Raw genomic sequence first — 17,461 nt, 5'->3', positions numbered from 1 at the left:
AGTATTTTCTCCCAAACTTCTTTTTGCCTCCAGGGAGCTCCCTGCCACACCAGAGTTATCTTCCAGCACCAGCTCTGTCATTTGCTGTTTTCCTCATCTGACAGTGTAAGGGTAATTAACACACGTTTCTCAGAACTGTTAGAGGATTTAGGATGATGTCCCAAGTGATGTGCCTGGTACAAGATCTTGTTTATTTTATGATACTTCTGCCAGCCAGGTGCCCTGAGGAAAAGCCTCTCTCCAGACCCACTTGTCCAGGGATCAGTCCCACAGAGGTCATGGAAACAGACATCATTTAAGGTTTATGTGAAAGTAGGAAAGTAGGGCTTCTAAGTACTGGTTGTCTTTTTTCTCTTTTTCTTTTTTGGTAGCGCTAACAAGCAGAGCCTCATGTTCTCTGCACTGAGCTACATCCCCAGCTATCCTTGTTGCTTCTCTTTGTGAAGCAACAAAGTGTGAATAGGAGGTCCAAAGACCTGGGGCTAGAATGTGTTCTCCTGCCATCTAATTATGTAACTTTGGGGCAGGTTTGTTTCCCTCATTCAATTTGTCTTACGTGACTATTGAAATAATCATCAGTTCCCTCAACCTGCATCAGTATTGTCTGTCATCTGCAAGGCCCTGTGCCAGGATTCAGGATGTGACCCTTTGCCATCTAGAACACATGGTCTGGCAGAAGTGGAAAGGCACTGGCAAAAATAATGAACACAAGGCAGAGAAAGGTGAGTGTTAGGACAGAAGCATAGGAAGGTGGCACATAGAGAAAGAGGGGGTTGACGTGAAAAGGAGAACTGGGGAATCTCTCATGCCTTTGTGAAATGAAAGGCTTCTTTTGGATTTTGTCTAAGATTTGATCCATCAGGAAACATTGCAGAGAGAGGTGAGTAATTCAGCCCAGGGCTGGAAGTTGGACTACATGGGATGTGTTTGGGGGTGCGTGGGTAGTTCTGTGAACTAGAGAGGAGGCTGCTGGGACCCAGGAAGCTAGAGCTAAGTTTGTTCAAAAGAGGAGAGATTAATCTTCTGGTCCAAAGGATTTAGTCAAGCTCAGGAAAAAGGATTGCAAGGAATGTAGCAGCACTCTTCTTGCATTCATTTGTTTGCATATACATTCACTTGCTTCTTTGTTTGATAAGCAGTATTTACTATGTGACAAAACACTAATCTGGATGCTAAGGAGAGAAAAATTTGTAAGACAGTTTCTTTCCTCAAGAATGTTTGTATAATGGAGGAGACAAGTAGCAATGGTACATAATACAGATAACAGTTGCATCCAGCTCCCAGAACAGCTTTTAGTGAGTGATTATGCTCAGAGGGAGAGGATGGATATAAGAAAACACTTTAAAAGATGTGCCTCTGACGAGGCTAGGATTATAGCTCAGTGATAGAGTGCTTGCCTCACACATATGAGGCCCTGGGTTTGATCTTCAGCACCACATTTAAAAAAAAAAAAAAGAATAAACAAAGTTATTAAAAAAAAGAGAGAGAGAGAGAGAGAGATGTGCCCCTGAGCTGAATTTGAGGGATTTGAAACTTGCCAGATTGAAGTAAGGAGCCATCCAGAGTTAGCAAATGACACAACAAAGCCCAGATGCTGGACAAAGCGGGGCCTGCTGGGAACATTGCAGAGTTTGAGTTTAGTACATGCCAGATTAGGAAAGGGAACTAGGGAGAAAAGATTGGAGAAAGGAGTTAGAATACACCTAGGCATTTGAGACTAGTCCTAAGGCATTGAGATGGTACTGAAGATGTTTGAGGAAGTTGGGAAAGTAAATATCAGTAGGATACAGAGGATCACAGAGGTCCTGGGAAGAGGGAAGGAGACTAATTACTGGTCTTCTCATTAATCCAGAAAAAAAAATCAGAATTGAATGTGGATTCAGGACCCATTGGGTCAGTGAAAAGTCTGAATGTGAGTAACTCCCTGGTTTCTGACTTCCCAAGAGAGGAATCAGGAGATTTCAGTATGAAGATGAGTCCATTCTTGAGTATGTTCGAAGTTACTCAGGACACCTGTGATGCTCTCCCCACCCCCCACCCCACCCACATTCCCACCTTCACATCCTTCAGATGCTTCCTGTTTCCCAAAGCCCTGGCCAGGTCCCTCCACTGTCCCTCTCAGCCTTACCTTTTTTGATTGTTTGGTTTGGTTGGTTGGTTTGGGGTTTTATGTTTGGATGGTTGGGTTTTTTGTTTTGCTTTGTTTAGTTTGCACTGTGCTGGGTATTGGACCCAGGAACTCATGCATGTTAGGCAAGCGCTCTATCACTGAGCTATACCCCCAGTTTTTAATTTTTTTAAAACTTGACAGATACCACTGTGATTTTATTGTGCACAGTGATGTCTTGATGTGTACATTGTTGAATGGTTAAATATAGCTAATTAGCAAGTGCATTACCTCAGCTCTCATTTGTGTTGCAGCTGCATAACATCCAGGCTATTTTTCAGGAATACAGTATGTCATCATTAACTCCAGTCATGATGTGATTATATATCCTTTAACCAAGATCTCCCCTCCCCTTCCCAGCCTCTGGTAACTACCATACTTTCTGTGAGATCAACTCTGAGATTCCAAATGAGTGAGATCATGCTGTTTGTCTCTTACCTTTTAACAGGCTTCCTCCAGCCTGTGCAGATCAGATCCTTGCCAGATTGTGTTAGGCTTCTTTGTGTCTCCAACTGGAGCACCTTTTCCTTTTCTTGCTGTCCCTCATTCCAGACTCCCTCAGATGTCAGCCTTCCCTGACCTTCTCTACCACCACCACCACCAGGGAGGGCCAGTACAAATCTGTCAACAGACCTATACCCATCCTCTCGCAGTCGTAATGATTTTCAGGTGTGTCTCCTCTCCAACTATGACACACACACCCCACCACACCCCAAAGGCAAGTGGCATCTCTTTACTCATTGTACCTGGCCTAGACATAAAGTAGGACATCAATAAATGTTTCTTAAATGAACAAATCTAAGTGGGGACATCCAGCAAAGTTGCAAATCTCAAAAGACAAAAAGCACCAGAGACAAATGTGAACACCATAAACAACTCCCCCATCCTCTTGCCCAAGCACTACATTGTGTAAAGACTAGATGTTTGATTATCTAGGCCCATTGCTGTTGGCTTAGTTGTGTGTGGAGCAGATTAGAAAGGGAGAAGGAACACAGAGGCCTAGGGGAGAGGGCAGGTGAAATGCAACTCCCAGCCTTGAAGTGCCAAAGGAAGCCTAGCCTAGGCTCCTTTCCTCTTTCCAACCATTCGGGCCCTAATCTCTATCACCACCTGGTGGCCACACCTATGAATAACAAGTTCCCCGGGCTATAGGTAGAGAGGATCTGTGGATTGGCCTCTGAGGGTTCTGACACTTCCTGGGAATAGCCACAAATCTGTATAGCTATGAGAGTCACCTTGTTCTGAGAAGCTCCAAGAAATCACTATCACATTCTTAAAGATACCTCCGACCTCCAAAGGCTGAGGATCACTCCTATAAAGGATTCATTCTTTTCTGCCCTCTTTAATGAAATCCTCTGAATAATTATAATAAAAAAGAAGCAGACCTGGATCCCTACTGCTCAGAACCTCAGCCTCCAGTTTCCCAAAGAACTTACACAGAACAGAGAATCCAGATTGAAAACCATTTTTGTACAGCCAAAGGCTTAGAGAGCCTCAGAGCCAAATGGCCCCTTAAAAATCATTGAGACCTACTAGGTCACACCTGGGAGGGATGTGATGATACTCACAGAGCAGAGAGCAGATAAGTACAGTACCTGAACTTGATGCAAATGGCCCTCTTTTACCACTCTTCACTTTATTGCTTGCCTTATTTCCCTCAACTGAAATTTTTTAGGGGGGTTGTCACTCAGTGGTAGAGCACTTACTTTGCAGGTGCAAGGCCCTGGGTTTGATCCTCAGCACCACATAAAAATAAATAAACAAATAAAAACATTGTGTACATCTACAACTAAAAAAAATTAATAAAGAAGCAGCTTTCATATCCTAAATGTTCCCAAGAAATCACTTTTCCTATATATTCTTAGTTTCTAGAACAAACTATAATACATAAAAAATGTATTACTTACATTTAAATAAGTTTTTTAGAATTTCTTTTTTTTTGGGGGGGGGGGGTTGCTGGAGATGCCCATGCATGCAAGGCAAGCACTCTACCAACTGAGCTATATCCCCAGCCCTTAAATAAGTTCTTTATACATAACTTACATCAATATACATAAGCTGGCTTATTTTATGAGGAGAAAACAGACTCAGATTAAGTGATGTGCACCAATTTAACAATCCTTTCCATTATCTCACAGCCTTTGTATTCAAATGTGTGTATTCTGTGTAGTCAGTGTAACTAACTTGTTATACCTGTTTCAGTGGTGAGCCTAAGACTGACCCCTGCTGACGACAGCCATTTGGAGACGGGGAGGGATAAAGGAACATTGACTGAATATCTGTATACTGGAGTATATATACTGGAGTCTATTGCAAACAACCTTCAAAGTATGTTTTAAATCAACATTTTGCAGATGCCTAAATTGGAGTTCCAAAAAGAAAGTGCCTTGCTCAAGGTCACACAGCTAGCACATGGTAGATCCTTGGTAAACCTTGGGTCTGCCTGACTCCTCCACCTGTTTGTTCCACTCCAGCTGGCTGCATGGGGTTTGGGCCATCCAGCTTGCCTCCCCAGATCTCCTCTCAACCCTGACCCTTTCTTTCTTTCTCTTTAGGAGTGCCAGCTTCTCTCAGGGCACCAGGCAAAAGAGCGACACAGCCGTACAAAAACTGGCCCAGGGCAACGGACACTGTGTCAATGGGGTCAGTGGTCAAGTCCATGGCTTCTATAGCCTTCCCAAGCCAAGCCGGCACAATACAGAATTTAGAGACAGTACCTATGACCTTCCCCGGAGCCTGGCCTCCCATGGCCACACCAAGGGCAGCCTCACAGGGTCTGAGACAGATAATGAAGATGTGTACACCTTCAAGATGCCCAGCAACACCCTGTGCCGGGAGTTTGGGGATCTCCTGGTGGACAATATGGACGTTCCAACTACTCCACTCTCGGCCTACCAGATCCCTAGGACATTCACATTGGACAAGAACCACAATGCCATGGCAGTGGCCGCTCCTGGAGACTCAGCCATAGCTCCCCCACCCCGGCCCCCCAAGCCAAGTCAGGCAGAAACACCTCGATGGGGCAGCCCTCAGCAGAGGCCTCCAATCAGTGAAAGTAGCAGATCTGTCGCTGCCACCATCCCCAGGCGCAATACCCTCCCTGCAATGGACAACAGCCGACTCCATCGAGGTCAGTATACACCCTGGCTGAGACCCAGAGGGAAAGGCAAGTAGCTCAAGGGTTCTCGAACTTTGCTAGCCCTTAGTCCTCCACAAACAAGTAACTTGAGGATCACCCAGGTCACCAATATTCACAAGTTCAGGCATCTTCTAGCCTATCCCCTTACCAGTTGATCTTGCAGCTATGAGTATGAGTGAGAAAAGTGTTGCAAATCCTGCCTCTGAGAAGTCAGTGTTCTGCTAAGGGATACAAGATATTCTTGGTCAACCACAATACAACATATTATGGGTTTGGAAATCCACATCATAGTATTTTAGTCACTTAAAAGTCAAACCAAAGATTTTTAAAAATAAGTTTAGAAAACCAGCCCAAGCTTTGAGCCAAACGTATGAGGACTAACAGACTGATAAAACAAAATGAGTCAGACTATTTTGTAAGCTACAACTAGAAGCTCTTTGGTTGAAGTCTGAACTTCTATTTGAAGTACCTCAATTCTATTGTCATTTGTTTACTGAGTGTATTCCAACTCTACATATAACTTTTTCTGATTAACAACAACAACAACAACAAAAAGAACAACATTGATTCCTCTCAGTTTGTATCTTGCTTTATAGCTTGCAAAGCCTTTTCTTGTCCACCCTGTCATTTTAGGCCATGCAGAGTTTGGTAGGACAGAGCTTCATTGTCTCCTTGCACACAAGGCCAGTAGTAGTTAAGAGACTTACTCAGAGTTGCAGCGTCATCAAGGGCAGAGATAAGCCTCTGACCCCGGGGGTCCTGGTTTCTTTAGAACTCTTTGCAGTCATTCCATCAATCAAAAATTTGAGTAGTCACCCTGTACTTGGAACTGAGTTAAGACATAAAACATGTCTCTGCCCTTGAGAGCTCACATCTGGCTGGGGGGGGGGGAATGTATAAATTAGTGCAAGAATTGTTACATACTATTCAAAGAGGTGGTATCTGGGGTGAGTAGGACAGGTGGTAAGTGCTAGGGGAGGCTAAGGAGAGGTGAGGTTAAGAAGTCAAGGAGGACTCTTCACAGATGCCAACACTGGAACTAGATCCCAGGGCCTGGGAGGAACACAGTGTTTAAGTAACCCCTTAATATACTGATTTTTAAGACCTTACAGTGATGCAGCCACATCAATGGTTATAGCAGCTTAATTCACAATGGCTAGGCTATGGAACCAACCTAAGTGCCCTTCAACAGATGAACAGATAAAGTAAATGTGGTATATATACACAATGGAATATTACTCAGCCATAAAAAAAGAAAGTGCCTATGACTTTTGCCAGTAAACAGATGGATCTGGAGTCTATAATGCAAGTACAATGAGCCAGTCCCCCAAATCCAAAAATCCAAAAGTTGAATGTTCTCTCTGATATACAGATGCTGTCACACAATACGGTGGGGAGTAGAAGTTCAGTGGATTAGACCAAGGGGAATAAAGGGAAGGGAGGGAGAATGGGATGGGAAAGACAGTAGAATGAATCGGACATAACTTTCCTATGTTCATATATGAATACACGACCAGTGAAACTCATCATGTACAACCACAAGAATGGGATCCTAATTAGAATAAGTCGCACTCCATGTATGTATAATGTCAAAATGCACTCTGCCCTCATGTATATCTAAAAAGAACCCAAAATAACAAGATAACACTGGGCTGAGAGCTGTACCTTCAGAAGTATCAGGAAACTGAGCCACACTGGAGGGGATGGGGAAGAGTCAGCACATGGGTCAGCAAGAGTACATATGATCTTCCTTCTGTCACAGCTTCCTCCTGTGAGACCTACGAGTACCCCCCACGTGGTGGAGAGAATGCAGGCCGGTCTGCTGAGTCCATGAGTGAGGGAGTCAGTCCTTTCCTGGTGAGTGGGGTTTGACCAGGGTTCCTCCCGCCAGCTAGGGTGAGGAAAAGGTCACATGGCAAGGTACCACAAGCACAGCTCCAAAAGAGTGGTGGTATCTCCTTCGTAGGACCCTGCCTGGGTTCTTGCCTCGGTTCAGAACCCTAGGTTGAGCTTTTAGACAAGTAAAACACAGGTACCCTTGTTTGAAGGGAGTGTGAGTCCTCAGGTAGGCTGGATTATGAGTCTCAAAGCCCTGTGGGTCAGTGGAGGGGGTCTAGAAATGCAGCAGACCCAGGTTCAGGGGTAGTGGATCTTCTGCACAGCAACCTTAGCCACCAGTTCTCACATGGAAGACAGACCCTGAAAAGTAAGACTCTGAGCAGGACTGGTACTCAGGGTCAGGCCAGCCAGAAAAATTGCAGCTTGAACACAGGATCCCAGGATGCCCTCTAGAAGGGACAGATCACCATTGTCCAAGGTGCAGGTAAGTACACCTGGGCCTGATTTTGAGCCAGTGGAAAGACAGTGGAAGTTAGGTAACCAAGGCCATGGTAGCTCGGGTATGTGACAAGGCGGACCATGCAGAAGTTGGAGAATGGCTGCAGCCCAGGCTACTGCACTGTGCAGGGGTGAGGCAGCTCTGCTTGATCCTGGATGTTACTTAGGTATCTGGGGTAAGCTGTGCTTCCCCTACTGCAAGCTGCATGGGAGCACAGCTGGCCCCAGACCTCAGCTCCCAGGGCCAAGACTCCTTACATGTTCTTGTCACAATCAGGATCTAGAGGCCAATGCCACCCCATCACCACCTGGTGGTCCTGAACCAAACCTATGCACTTCACAGCCCGTAGTGCCCTCTGCCTTGGCCAGGCATCCAGAAATCTTGAGTGTACCCAGCCATCAAGAATATTTTATGCTTTAAATTGATCATAAATTGTAGGTGGGTCCCAAGCTAGAAGGGGGCTCATTGGACCCCATTTCTTCTGTTTCCCATGCTGTTTTTATTAGGTCTTTCTAAGATCTCCCTTGTAGCCTCAAAGTATAACAAACCACTGGGAGGGCTGGCCTTGTGCAAAGATTCTCACCTTGTGCTTCTTCATGCTAATGACAGATCTGTTTCTTTCCCTCTTCCTCTCTATAGCCAGGAAAAACACTCGTGGGTCGGTCGGATAGTGCCAGTTCAGAAGATAACTATGTGCCCATGAACCCAGGTTCTTCTACCCTGCTGGCCATGGAGCGGGCAGGTGATAATTCCCAAAGTGTCTACATCCCCATGAGCCCAGGGCCCCATCCATTTGACCCCCTTGGCTACCCATCCACAGCCCTCCCTATGCACAGAGGCCCCAGCCGAGGAAGTGAGATTCAGCCCCCTCCTGTCAACCGTAACCTCAAGCCTGACCGGAAAGGTAAGCCCACTTTCCCCTGCCCCATTCTCTGAACATCTAGGGACTATTTGCATTTGCTCAGGAATGTGTTAGTTTTTTGTCACTGTGATCAACATACTTGACAAGGACAGTTTAGAGAAGGAAAGATTTATTTTGGATCCTGGTTTCAGTCCATTGTTAGCCAACTCCATTGTTCTAGGCCTGAGGTGAGGCCGATTATCATGGGGGAACAGTGTGGCAAAGGAGAGCTGCTCAGCTCATGGCAGCTGGAAAAAAGAGTCAAAGAGAGGAAGGAGCCAGGGAGGAGATAAACTCTTCCAGGACATATGACCAGCAGGTTCCACTTCCCAGTAAGCCATTCATCTACCAGTAGATTAATCCATTTGACAGATGTGCTCAGAGCCCTCATGACCCAGTCATTGCCTAAAAGCCCCATCTGTGAACCTTGCTGCACTGGGGACAATGCTTTCATGGTGAGACTTCAGGGAACCATGACAGGGTGGATACTGGACTAGGAGTACATGATTTTGTACAAATCGTGTAACCTCTTGAGCCTCAGTTTTCTTACTGTGAAATAGGGATGCTGATTCCTACCTCCCACATTTATTTGGAAGGATAACATGTCAGTGCATCAGATCCCTGGAAAATGGGTAGTAGTTAGATCTACGATGCTGCCTGACAGCCAGAAAGAGGTGCTAGAGTTCAAGTTCCAGGTCACCCACTGCCAATCTTTTGTCCTTGGCTCCTGCATGATAACCTGGCAGAGATAGGGCCCTGTAGAACTGAAACCCAGGTCCTTTTGGCTTTTCCCTTCCTCCACTGTGGTTTACACAGCCTTCTTCAATATCAGCAGGAGTAGTCATGGTGGCCATCTTCATTTCAAATATAGTCTCTTGTTTTTATATAAAGTCACAAATCTGTTGTCAGACCATGTGTCCCATTTTGGATTCTGCAAATTCAATCACCATAGATACAGCAGGAAGGATATATAATTTGGAATCTAAAGATATGATTTCAACATGGAAAAAGATTATACTGTCAGACCTCGGTATCTGCAGGTTCTATATCTGCAGATTCAATCACTACAGATCAAAAATACTTGAAAAAAAAACCTGTACATTGTGCATATCTTTCTTGTCATTGTTCCATTAACATCATATTAATCAAATAATCTAGAGATGATGTAAAGTATATAGCAAGAAGGGCACATAGGTTATAAGCAAATACTATGACTTTTGTTGTACTGGGGATTGAACCCAGGGCCTTGCACAAACTAGGCAAATACTCTACCACTGAGCCACATCTCCAGCCCCTTTTTTTAATTTTGAGACAAAGCTTCATTGAATTGCCAAGGCTGTCCTCAAACTTGTGACCCTCTTGCCTCAGCCTGGAAATTAACTAGGATTGCAGGCATATGCCACCACACCTGGTTCTGACATTTTACATAAGGGACTTGAGCATTCAGATTTTTATATCCAGAGGGATCCTTTACAGATGCCAAAGGAGGCCTGTCTAACCCTCCGGAGCCTCAGATTCCCTCTGTTGCCAGAATGACTGGGAAGGCTTTTGTAACTGTGCTTACATGTTACATATAAGTGTATCCCATGTGGCTGACTCCTGTGTTCTGTTTCTGCTCCAGCAAAACCAACACCACTTGACCTGAGAAACAATGCTGTCATTGATGAGCTCCCCTTCAAGTCTCCTGTCACCAAGTCTTGGTCCAGGGCCAAGTGAGTGTCTGTGGAGCGAGATCTTAGGGTGTGGGCATTCAATATGAATAGAGTGGTCTCTGGCCTGGGGGTTCAGGGTAACCAGGTCCTACTGCTGTCACCAGTTCATCATGGCACTTGGTCCTCATCTGTAAAGGGGGAATATTATTATATCATTACCAAGCTGATAATGGGAAACTGTGGTGACCCAGGTCTGGGTGTGAGAGAGCCAAGGGTCTTCCAGGCTCACTCTGTCTTCTTCCCACAACAGCCATACCTTCAACTCTAGCTCCTCCCAGTACTGCCGTCCCATCTCCACCCAGAGCATCACCAGCACAGACTCAGGAGACAGTGAAGAGAACTACGTCCCTATGGTGAGTCCCCTGGGGTTGGCTGGATGATACCTTCTGGAATCCTCCAGGACCTTCTGCTCAGTTCACTACTTCTCATCTCAGCCCAGGGCCTCTCTGTACTATTGTGGCCTTCGGCTGCAGACCCTTCTTGAGCACATGTGCAGGAAGCAGCATGAGTTGTCAGCGGTCGGAAAGACATGGGACCTACCCAAAGTAGGTCAGTCTTAAAGGGTAGAGGCAGCCTGCCTCTCTCCCCTGACACAGGGGGCATGATTAGTGCTCTTGGAAGAGCAGCACCAGAGGTATCCGCTCAGTGTTAGGAAGACATACCTGCACACACTCACTGGGCTGACAGCTGTAATAGGTGTGAACACGGGTAGTGCACGATGTGGTTCCTCCCTGAAGTTTTTTTTTTTTTTTTTTTTTTTATTGGTTGTTCAAAACCCTCCCTGAAGTTTTCATTGGAAGAGAATTGCCTCCCAGCACCTGGTCATCCTTAAAAGGAAACTTCAACTAACCATTATATAACCAGAACCCACGACCGTCACCTTTCTCATTAGAATCAGACTTGGGGGCAGTCCTAGACATGCAGGTGCTTTCCCACAGCAGTAGCCTGGCTGGACATAGGCCCCAAGAGCCTGTTACCTGGAGAACCAAGAAGGAACAGAGGCTTTGTGCACCTGGAGACGAGGCTACTGTTCAGTCGGAGCAGTTGGGGGGCCGCTGCCTCGGGACCTGCTGCTCTAGGCCATGGGCAGGCAGTATAGAGGGGGGCTACAAGAAGAAACAGGCTTGTTCTTAGGGTCCCACAAGCAAAGGCTGGGTCTCAGAAGACAGTAGGTGAGATCTGGCTTGAAGCCCTAAGAGGGAGGCCACATGGTACCTGGGATAGGTGCAGGTTTGGAAGTCAGACAACAGCCCAGGTTCCGTCACACCGCAGCCTCACAACCATGATGAACAGCGATAATATCTACCTCACAGGATTGTTGTGAGGACTTAGAGAAGAAAGTATAAAGTCCCTGGCACAGTGTGTGGCTCCAACAGGACACTGAATGAGTACCTTACCCACCGAGCTGTGTTTTCCTGAGTAGGGGGTTCATCGATTTCCTAGACTCACTCAGTTTTGTCTTTCCTATGTTAGCAAAACCCAGTGTCTGCATCTCCAGTTCCCAGTGGCACCAACAGTCCAGCCCCGAAGAAGAGTACTGGCAGCGTCGATTACCTGGCCCTGGACTTCCAGCCGGGCTCCCCAAGCCCCCACCGCAAGGTGCCTGGGGTGGAGGTGGGGGATCAGTGAGAGCTGCCAGAGCCTCAGGGAGAGGGCAGGGAGGCCAGCACTGCTCAGCCTCTCTCCGTAGCCAGCTCGTAGGACTCAGCTGTGCTTTAGGTGGGGGTCTCTGAGGCTCCTGTGCTTTCTCAGGGCACAGATCCCCTCTGAGCACAGAACATCAGTCAGCCAATCCCTTTGCAGCAGACATGGGTACATGATAGTACACACAGACCCGAGTTTTTCAAGGTTACAGAGTGAATCAGTAACAGATTGGAGACACAGAGATCCTGCCTCCTGTCCTGAGCTCTTCTTTGTGAATTCATTGGGTGGGGCCCAGAACCCTACCAGTGATAAAGCAGTCTTTGGAAAGGACCTCCAGGCCTAGGAAAACCTTCCCAGAAGCACCCAGCCACCCTGTCTACACAGTGGGGGGTGGGGGGTCCACCTCAGTGCAGGATCCCTCACAGGCCCTTGTGAGGGATCATCAAGGGGACACACCTAAAGCCCTAGAGCTGGGGCTTACTGACACTCAGCACACTCCCCTTGGAAGAGTGGCCAGAGGGAAGTGGAGGGGAGGATGAAGACCTAAACCCTTCTACCAATTCCAAGAGAAGGCCTGGGTCCTCCTGAGCCTTAGTGGGAAGGAAGGGCTGGCAAGGTTGTTGTGTCTGACAGGAAGTCAGTCCACAAGGACCTGAAGTATAAAGCCCACACTGAGAAAGATGGCAGGTTCTTGAGTCTGGTCAAAGTAGCAGCAAAGGCCATCTCTCCTCCCCTCCCCTTGACCCTGCTTGGGAAGACCCCACCTTACTGGTGACTCACAGTCACTCCTACTTTGTTCCCTCAGCCATCCACGTCATCTGTTACATCAGACGAGAAGGTGGACTATGTCCAGGTGGATAAGGAAAAGACCCAAGCTCTGCAGAACACCATGCAGGAGTGGACAGATGTGCGGCAGTCCTCGGAGCCTTCCAAGGGCGCCAAGCTGTGATGTGGGGTCCACCAAGCCCAGAGAGGGCCCGGGAGGCAGACGCCCAGAGCTGGCTCCTCCCGTCTCCCTCCTCTCCCAGCTCCCTCCCTGCCCCTCCACTCTGCCACTCTTGGCCTTCAAAACACTTGACATCAGGGACCCTGACCCTTCCCCTGGGAGGTGAGGCCCTGATGGGGGCACTTTCTCTGCCCACTTGGGGTCCACCTGTGACTTTTATCAATACTGGCTGTGCCTCCACCCACCTTAGTTAGGAGCTGTTGCCAAAAAAACTTCTTTCTGGCCTGGAGACCTGTCTACTGAATGCTTGGAGGGAGGGCTGGGACTCTGAGCCAGACTTAACACCTCCTGTCAGTCACAGCCCTCCACCCCCTTTCATTGTCCTCTGGGCTACCTCTCTTCAGTCCCAGAAGAGGACAACCCAGGGAGCCAAGGACCAGCAGACCAAAGTGGACGTGGACTTTCTTATTCCTGTTTTTCTCAACTGGCGAGAGGCAAGGCTGCCAAAAGATTAAATTAGTTGAGACAAAGGTCAGAGGTAATCTTGAGGACAAAGGAACTGGATCCCCAGAAATAAGGGCAGTTGATACCTACCAGGGTCCCCAGTTTCAAGCCAAAGCCACATAGACCTACTGCTTGAGAATGGGGGACACAGAAGGCTAAGAGACAAAAGGAAGGGGAAACTGGTAATGATGGACAACCAGGAACACCAAGAACAGGGCTTAGCATGGCAAGGACACGGGACAGTCAGGGCCCTGGAACTCTGGTGTTGCAGGGCCACTCTGGGACAGAGAGCAGTCCTTCCTGAGCACTCTGCAGGAGAAGGCCTGGGCTGAGCAGGGCAACCAGCATGGTGAGGGGGTAAGGGAGGGGATGCAGTGGAGGTGATGCAGGGTTTGAGGGGAACCCTGGGGCAAGGATGTACCAGGCATGGGGCAGTGCAGGGACACTGCAGAGGGGATGGTGCAGCAAGTGAGTTTCTGGGAACTGGGAGGGCGCAGAGGTAACCTGATGAAGGGAGGCAGGTGTAGGCCATGCAGCAAGTGAGGAAACGCATCCCCAGGGCCCGGTGAAGAGCCCAGGGCAGCAAGTGGGGGTTCAGGATGGACTAGAAAGTGAAGAAGTGATCCCTTGAACAAGGGCATTCCTAGGACCAAGGATGGTGGGTTAAGTAGGGAAGAATCTAAATTTCTTATGTTGAAAGTTACTGACCAAATTTTCATGTTTTAGAGGCAACAGGACAGACCAGACACTTCATTTTGCCCCAGGGTAAACAGACCTTACTCCTCCAAAAGTATGACTTCCCACCATGCTTGATGCAGGTGGAACCACTCACCCCTTAGCTCCTAAGAGCACACACACCTCATCAGACCAATGGCCTGGCCCTTCTCTAGGAAGTCCCAACCTGGGAGCTGTCTTTTCCTCAACAGTAGCTGTTCTCCTGGTGTTAGTTGAAGGCAACTCAAGGATAATTTGGGTCCCTGAACTTGAGAAGGTCACAATCAATGAGAAAGGACAAGGACACAAGACAGATGCAAATACTCATGAAGTGCTAAGGAAATGAACACCACTTCTCAAGGGGCCAAGGCCAGAGTGGGGAGCGGATGCAGCCATGGAAGGTGACTCTAGGAAGATGAGTCTGAGGAGTTTAAGAGGAAAAAATGAAGGGAGCAGGAAGGAGAGATTTGGAAAAACTTACGCTTTGAGAGCAAAAGAACTTGGAGGGCGAGTACAGACCTCAGAAGTGCAGAGGCCATGTCTCAACGTCCCATGGTGGCTGTAGCTACACCAGGCAGGGTTTGCAGGGTGCTGGTTCACTCTGCACACTGACTGTCCCTTTAAGGCTCTCTACAGGGGTCCCATATGGCTGGGGTTTTAACTGGTGGCCCCCACCACTGATCCCAGGGTGCCATAAAATTATTAATTATGTTCTGAATGTGCCGTGATATGGGCGGAACTTGTTGGAGTCTTCAGAGACTTCAGTGTTCGGGGCTAGTTAGTCTTACAGAGGGCTTCCAGCTTCTCTGTTCCTGTGACCACCCAAGCCCTCAGGGTGGAAGGACGGATAAAGAAGAAAGGACTAGAGGAGATGAGCCTGTGGAGAGCAGAGCTCTGTCTCACAAGCCCCAAACAACCAGCCACATCTAACACATACCCATTTCGCACCCCCCAAAAGAGGAAGTCAACTCAGTTTAAGAAAACTGGTCCTTTGGCCTACCCAGGGTCAAAGTTCACCTCCTGGTGAGACCCCAGAATGGGGATACCTCTCCTCTAACAGCTAGGGCTCTCCAAAGGAGCTTTCTTCACCCACTTCCAGCTTCATAACTACAAGGTTAAAGAAAAGTTGAGTGGGAACAAAGAGGGAGGTGGTAGCTCCTTGGGACCATCTGTGAGAAGGGCTGATTGGTCAGATGGTCCCGAAGCAGCTGGGCTGTGGAAGAGGCTTTGAGGGGCGCGCTCTGCTCAGCAGCCTCTCTCTCAAGGGCCTGGGTCGGTACCCAGAGCATTAGCCAGCTCACTCAGTCCCCTCCCTAGCTTGATTTTGGTGACTTCTACATTTCAAATCATTAAAATAAGCCCCATTCTTAGAACAGAAGCACAACCATTCTCAAGTTTTCAGGCTCAGTTCTGTTCTGCCTTTGTCCCCTTTACCTGCCACCAAGCTCTGGCCTCAGCCCCAAACTGTGTCCCCTCCCCCCACCCCTTTGACAGGGCTCTGGAGGAATGCGGGACTTTGGAAGGCAGCTCTTCCTTCCCTTCTCAAAAGTGCTGGGGACTGAGGCGTCCTCATGGGCCATCTTCTGGGGACTTGCTAAGTTCTTTGGGGCCTGGGACCAGCAAACTACCTGTAGAAGGGACTGTAGAGGGTCATGCTGTCGTATGATATCTGGTGATGTGTGTTCTTGTGTAATTTGTTGGCTACTTGTGTCTTGAAACTTAGAATCATTTCGCACAGAATTGTCACTATTTGTTAGGAAGAAAAACTGGGCCCGAGGCAGCCCAGTCTTCTTGTCTTGTTACCATTTAAAATTGACATTTAATTTTCAAATCACTGTTGGTGCCTAATCACTTAAGTTATTAATTTATTCTGTTTTTTTAAAAAATTTGTAACACGTATTTATCTTGTGAGCAGGTCTGGGGGTGGGGTGGGAAACATGTTCAATTGGGCTGTGTTTTTGCTGTGGTGACACATGGTACAGGCCTGGAGCTTGCAGGTCCCTTTTTACTGTGGTATTGGAGCAGGACAACAATAAAGTCCTTTAGAAATGCAACCCAGAGAGGACTGCTTGTCTGAGGGGTTGGGGAGGGGAGCAGTACTCAAATGCCAGCTTGAGGCGAGTGGTAGACACATAGCTGCCCTACCTAGGCATGAACACACCTTCCCCAAGAGTTTCAGCCACGTGCAATGGTGCACACCTGTAATCCTAGCAACGCAGGAAACTGAAGCAGAGGATTGCAAGTTTGAGGCCAGCCTCAGCAACTTAGCAAGACCCTGACTCAAAAGATGTAGCTGAATGGTAGAACACCCCTAGGTGCAATCCAAGTACCGAAGCGGAAAAAGTGTTTCAGAATCATCCCAGTCATTTCTTGAATGATCCCAGGAAGGCCTGTGCTGGGCTGCTCCATTTTCATTGGGAATAATTAGGGACTTTATATATATATATGTCTTTTATTTTTATGTGGTGCTGAGGATTGAACCCAGGGTCTCACACCTGCGAGGCAAGTGCTCTACCACTGAGCTACAACCCCAGCCTCTCATTAGGGACTTTTCTTGGCTAGGGGGCAAGAATGAATCCTCTGTACCTCAGGGTAAAGAGGCATCTGCCAATTCACCTTTCCTGGAAGTCCCCCATTATTGTGTCTCTTCTGACCTGCTTACACAGGTCTCTCATGTCCAGAGTCTGACATTTGGACCACAAACAACTCTACCAGCAGTCCTTGAAACCCCCGGTCACACCCCTGCACCACCTCTGTCCCTGCCTTTCCAGCATCTTTCTTCTCCTAAAGGAGACACGCAGGATTGGTGGAAAGTGGCCCTGTACACACAGCCATTCCTATGTCCCTCTCCAGCTCCAAGGAAAGGATGAGCCCTGGAGGGAGCTGCCTTTTGTTAGTTCAGCTTCTCAGAGGAAAGGAATCTAATATCGGCAATAGATGTTTCTGGGCAACCCAGAGTTCCAGGGGTCTGTAAAGTCTCCAGACGTTGGGGTTCCAGGCCCACCTGATAAGTGAGTCCCCCAAATAGCATCCCACTGGGCACCTCCAACCAGTGACCCTTCCTTCTAACAGCACCTCAATTTTTTTTTTTTTTTTTTTTTTTTTTTTTGTGGAACTGGGAGAGATTGAACCCAAGCACCTCATCTTGTTCTGTTCTTGTACCTAATCCCAGCTCTGCCCTCTGGGTTCTCCCAGTGGTGGCATTTCTGCACTGAGGGCTTTCACCTCCATGCCGCGTCCCACAAGTCACCAGGGGCAGGGGCAGAGCTTCACCTTACCAACCAGGAGCCCAAGTCACTACCTGGGCACAGTGAGAAAACCAAGGGCACAGCAGACGTCACGGCAAGGTTCCTGAGACGGGAAGAACAACATCTTTCACAGGCTTCAGAGAACCTA

General features: G+C 47.8%; 1 protein-coding gene across 2 annotated transcripts in view; it reads left to right on the top strand.

The window, feature by feature from the left end:
• The window catches only part of Gab2 (GRB2 associated binding protein 2), a 181,642-nt gene extending 165,561 nt beyond the window's left edge, over positions 1 to 16,081 (top strand). For both annotated transcript variants that reach the window (XM_026387337.2, XM_026387338.2), the window contains 7 exons: positions 4,723 to 5,297; positions 7,069 to 7,163; positions 8,284 to 8,548; positions 10,167 to 10,257; positions 10,508 to 10,610; positions 11,731 to 11,856; positions 12,707 to 16,081. In XM_026387337.2, the coding sequence (XP_026243122.1) occupies positions 4,723 to 5,297; positions 7,069 to 7,163; positions 8,284 to 8,548; positions 10,167 to 10,257; positions 10,508 to 10,610; positions 11,731 to 11,856; positions 12,707 to 12,850 (1,399 nt within the window). In that variant the 3' untranslated portion in view covers positions 12,851 to 16,081. The remainder of the gene's footprint in view (positions 1 to 4,722; positions 5,298 to 7,068; positions 7,164 to 8,283; positions 8,549 to 10,166; positions 10,258 to 10,507; positions 10,611 to 11,730; positions 11,857 to 12,706) is intronic.
• The last annotated feature ends 1,380 nt before the right edge of the window (positions 16,082 to 17,461 follow it).

Source organism: Urocitellus parryii, chromosome 4 (assembly GCF_045843805.1).
Source record: "Urocitellus parryii isolate mUroPar1 chromosome 4, mUroPar1.hap1, whole genome shotgun sequence".
In the NCBI taxonomy this organism is placed as follows: Eukaryota; Metazoa; Chordata; class Mammalia; order Rodentia; family Sciuridae; genus Urocitellus; species Urocitellus parryii.
Note: the sequence above shows the minus strand (reverse complement) of the source record. Positions and strands in the feature narration are given on the sequence as shown.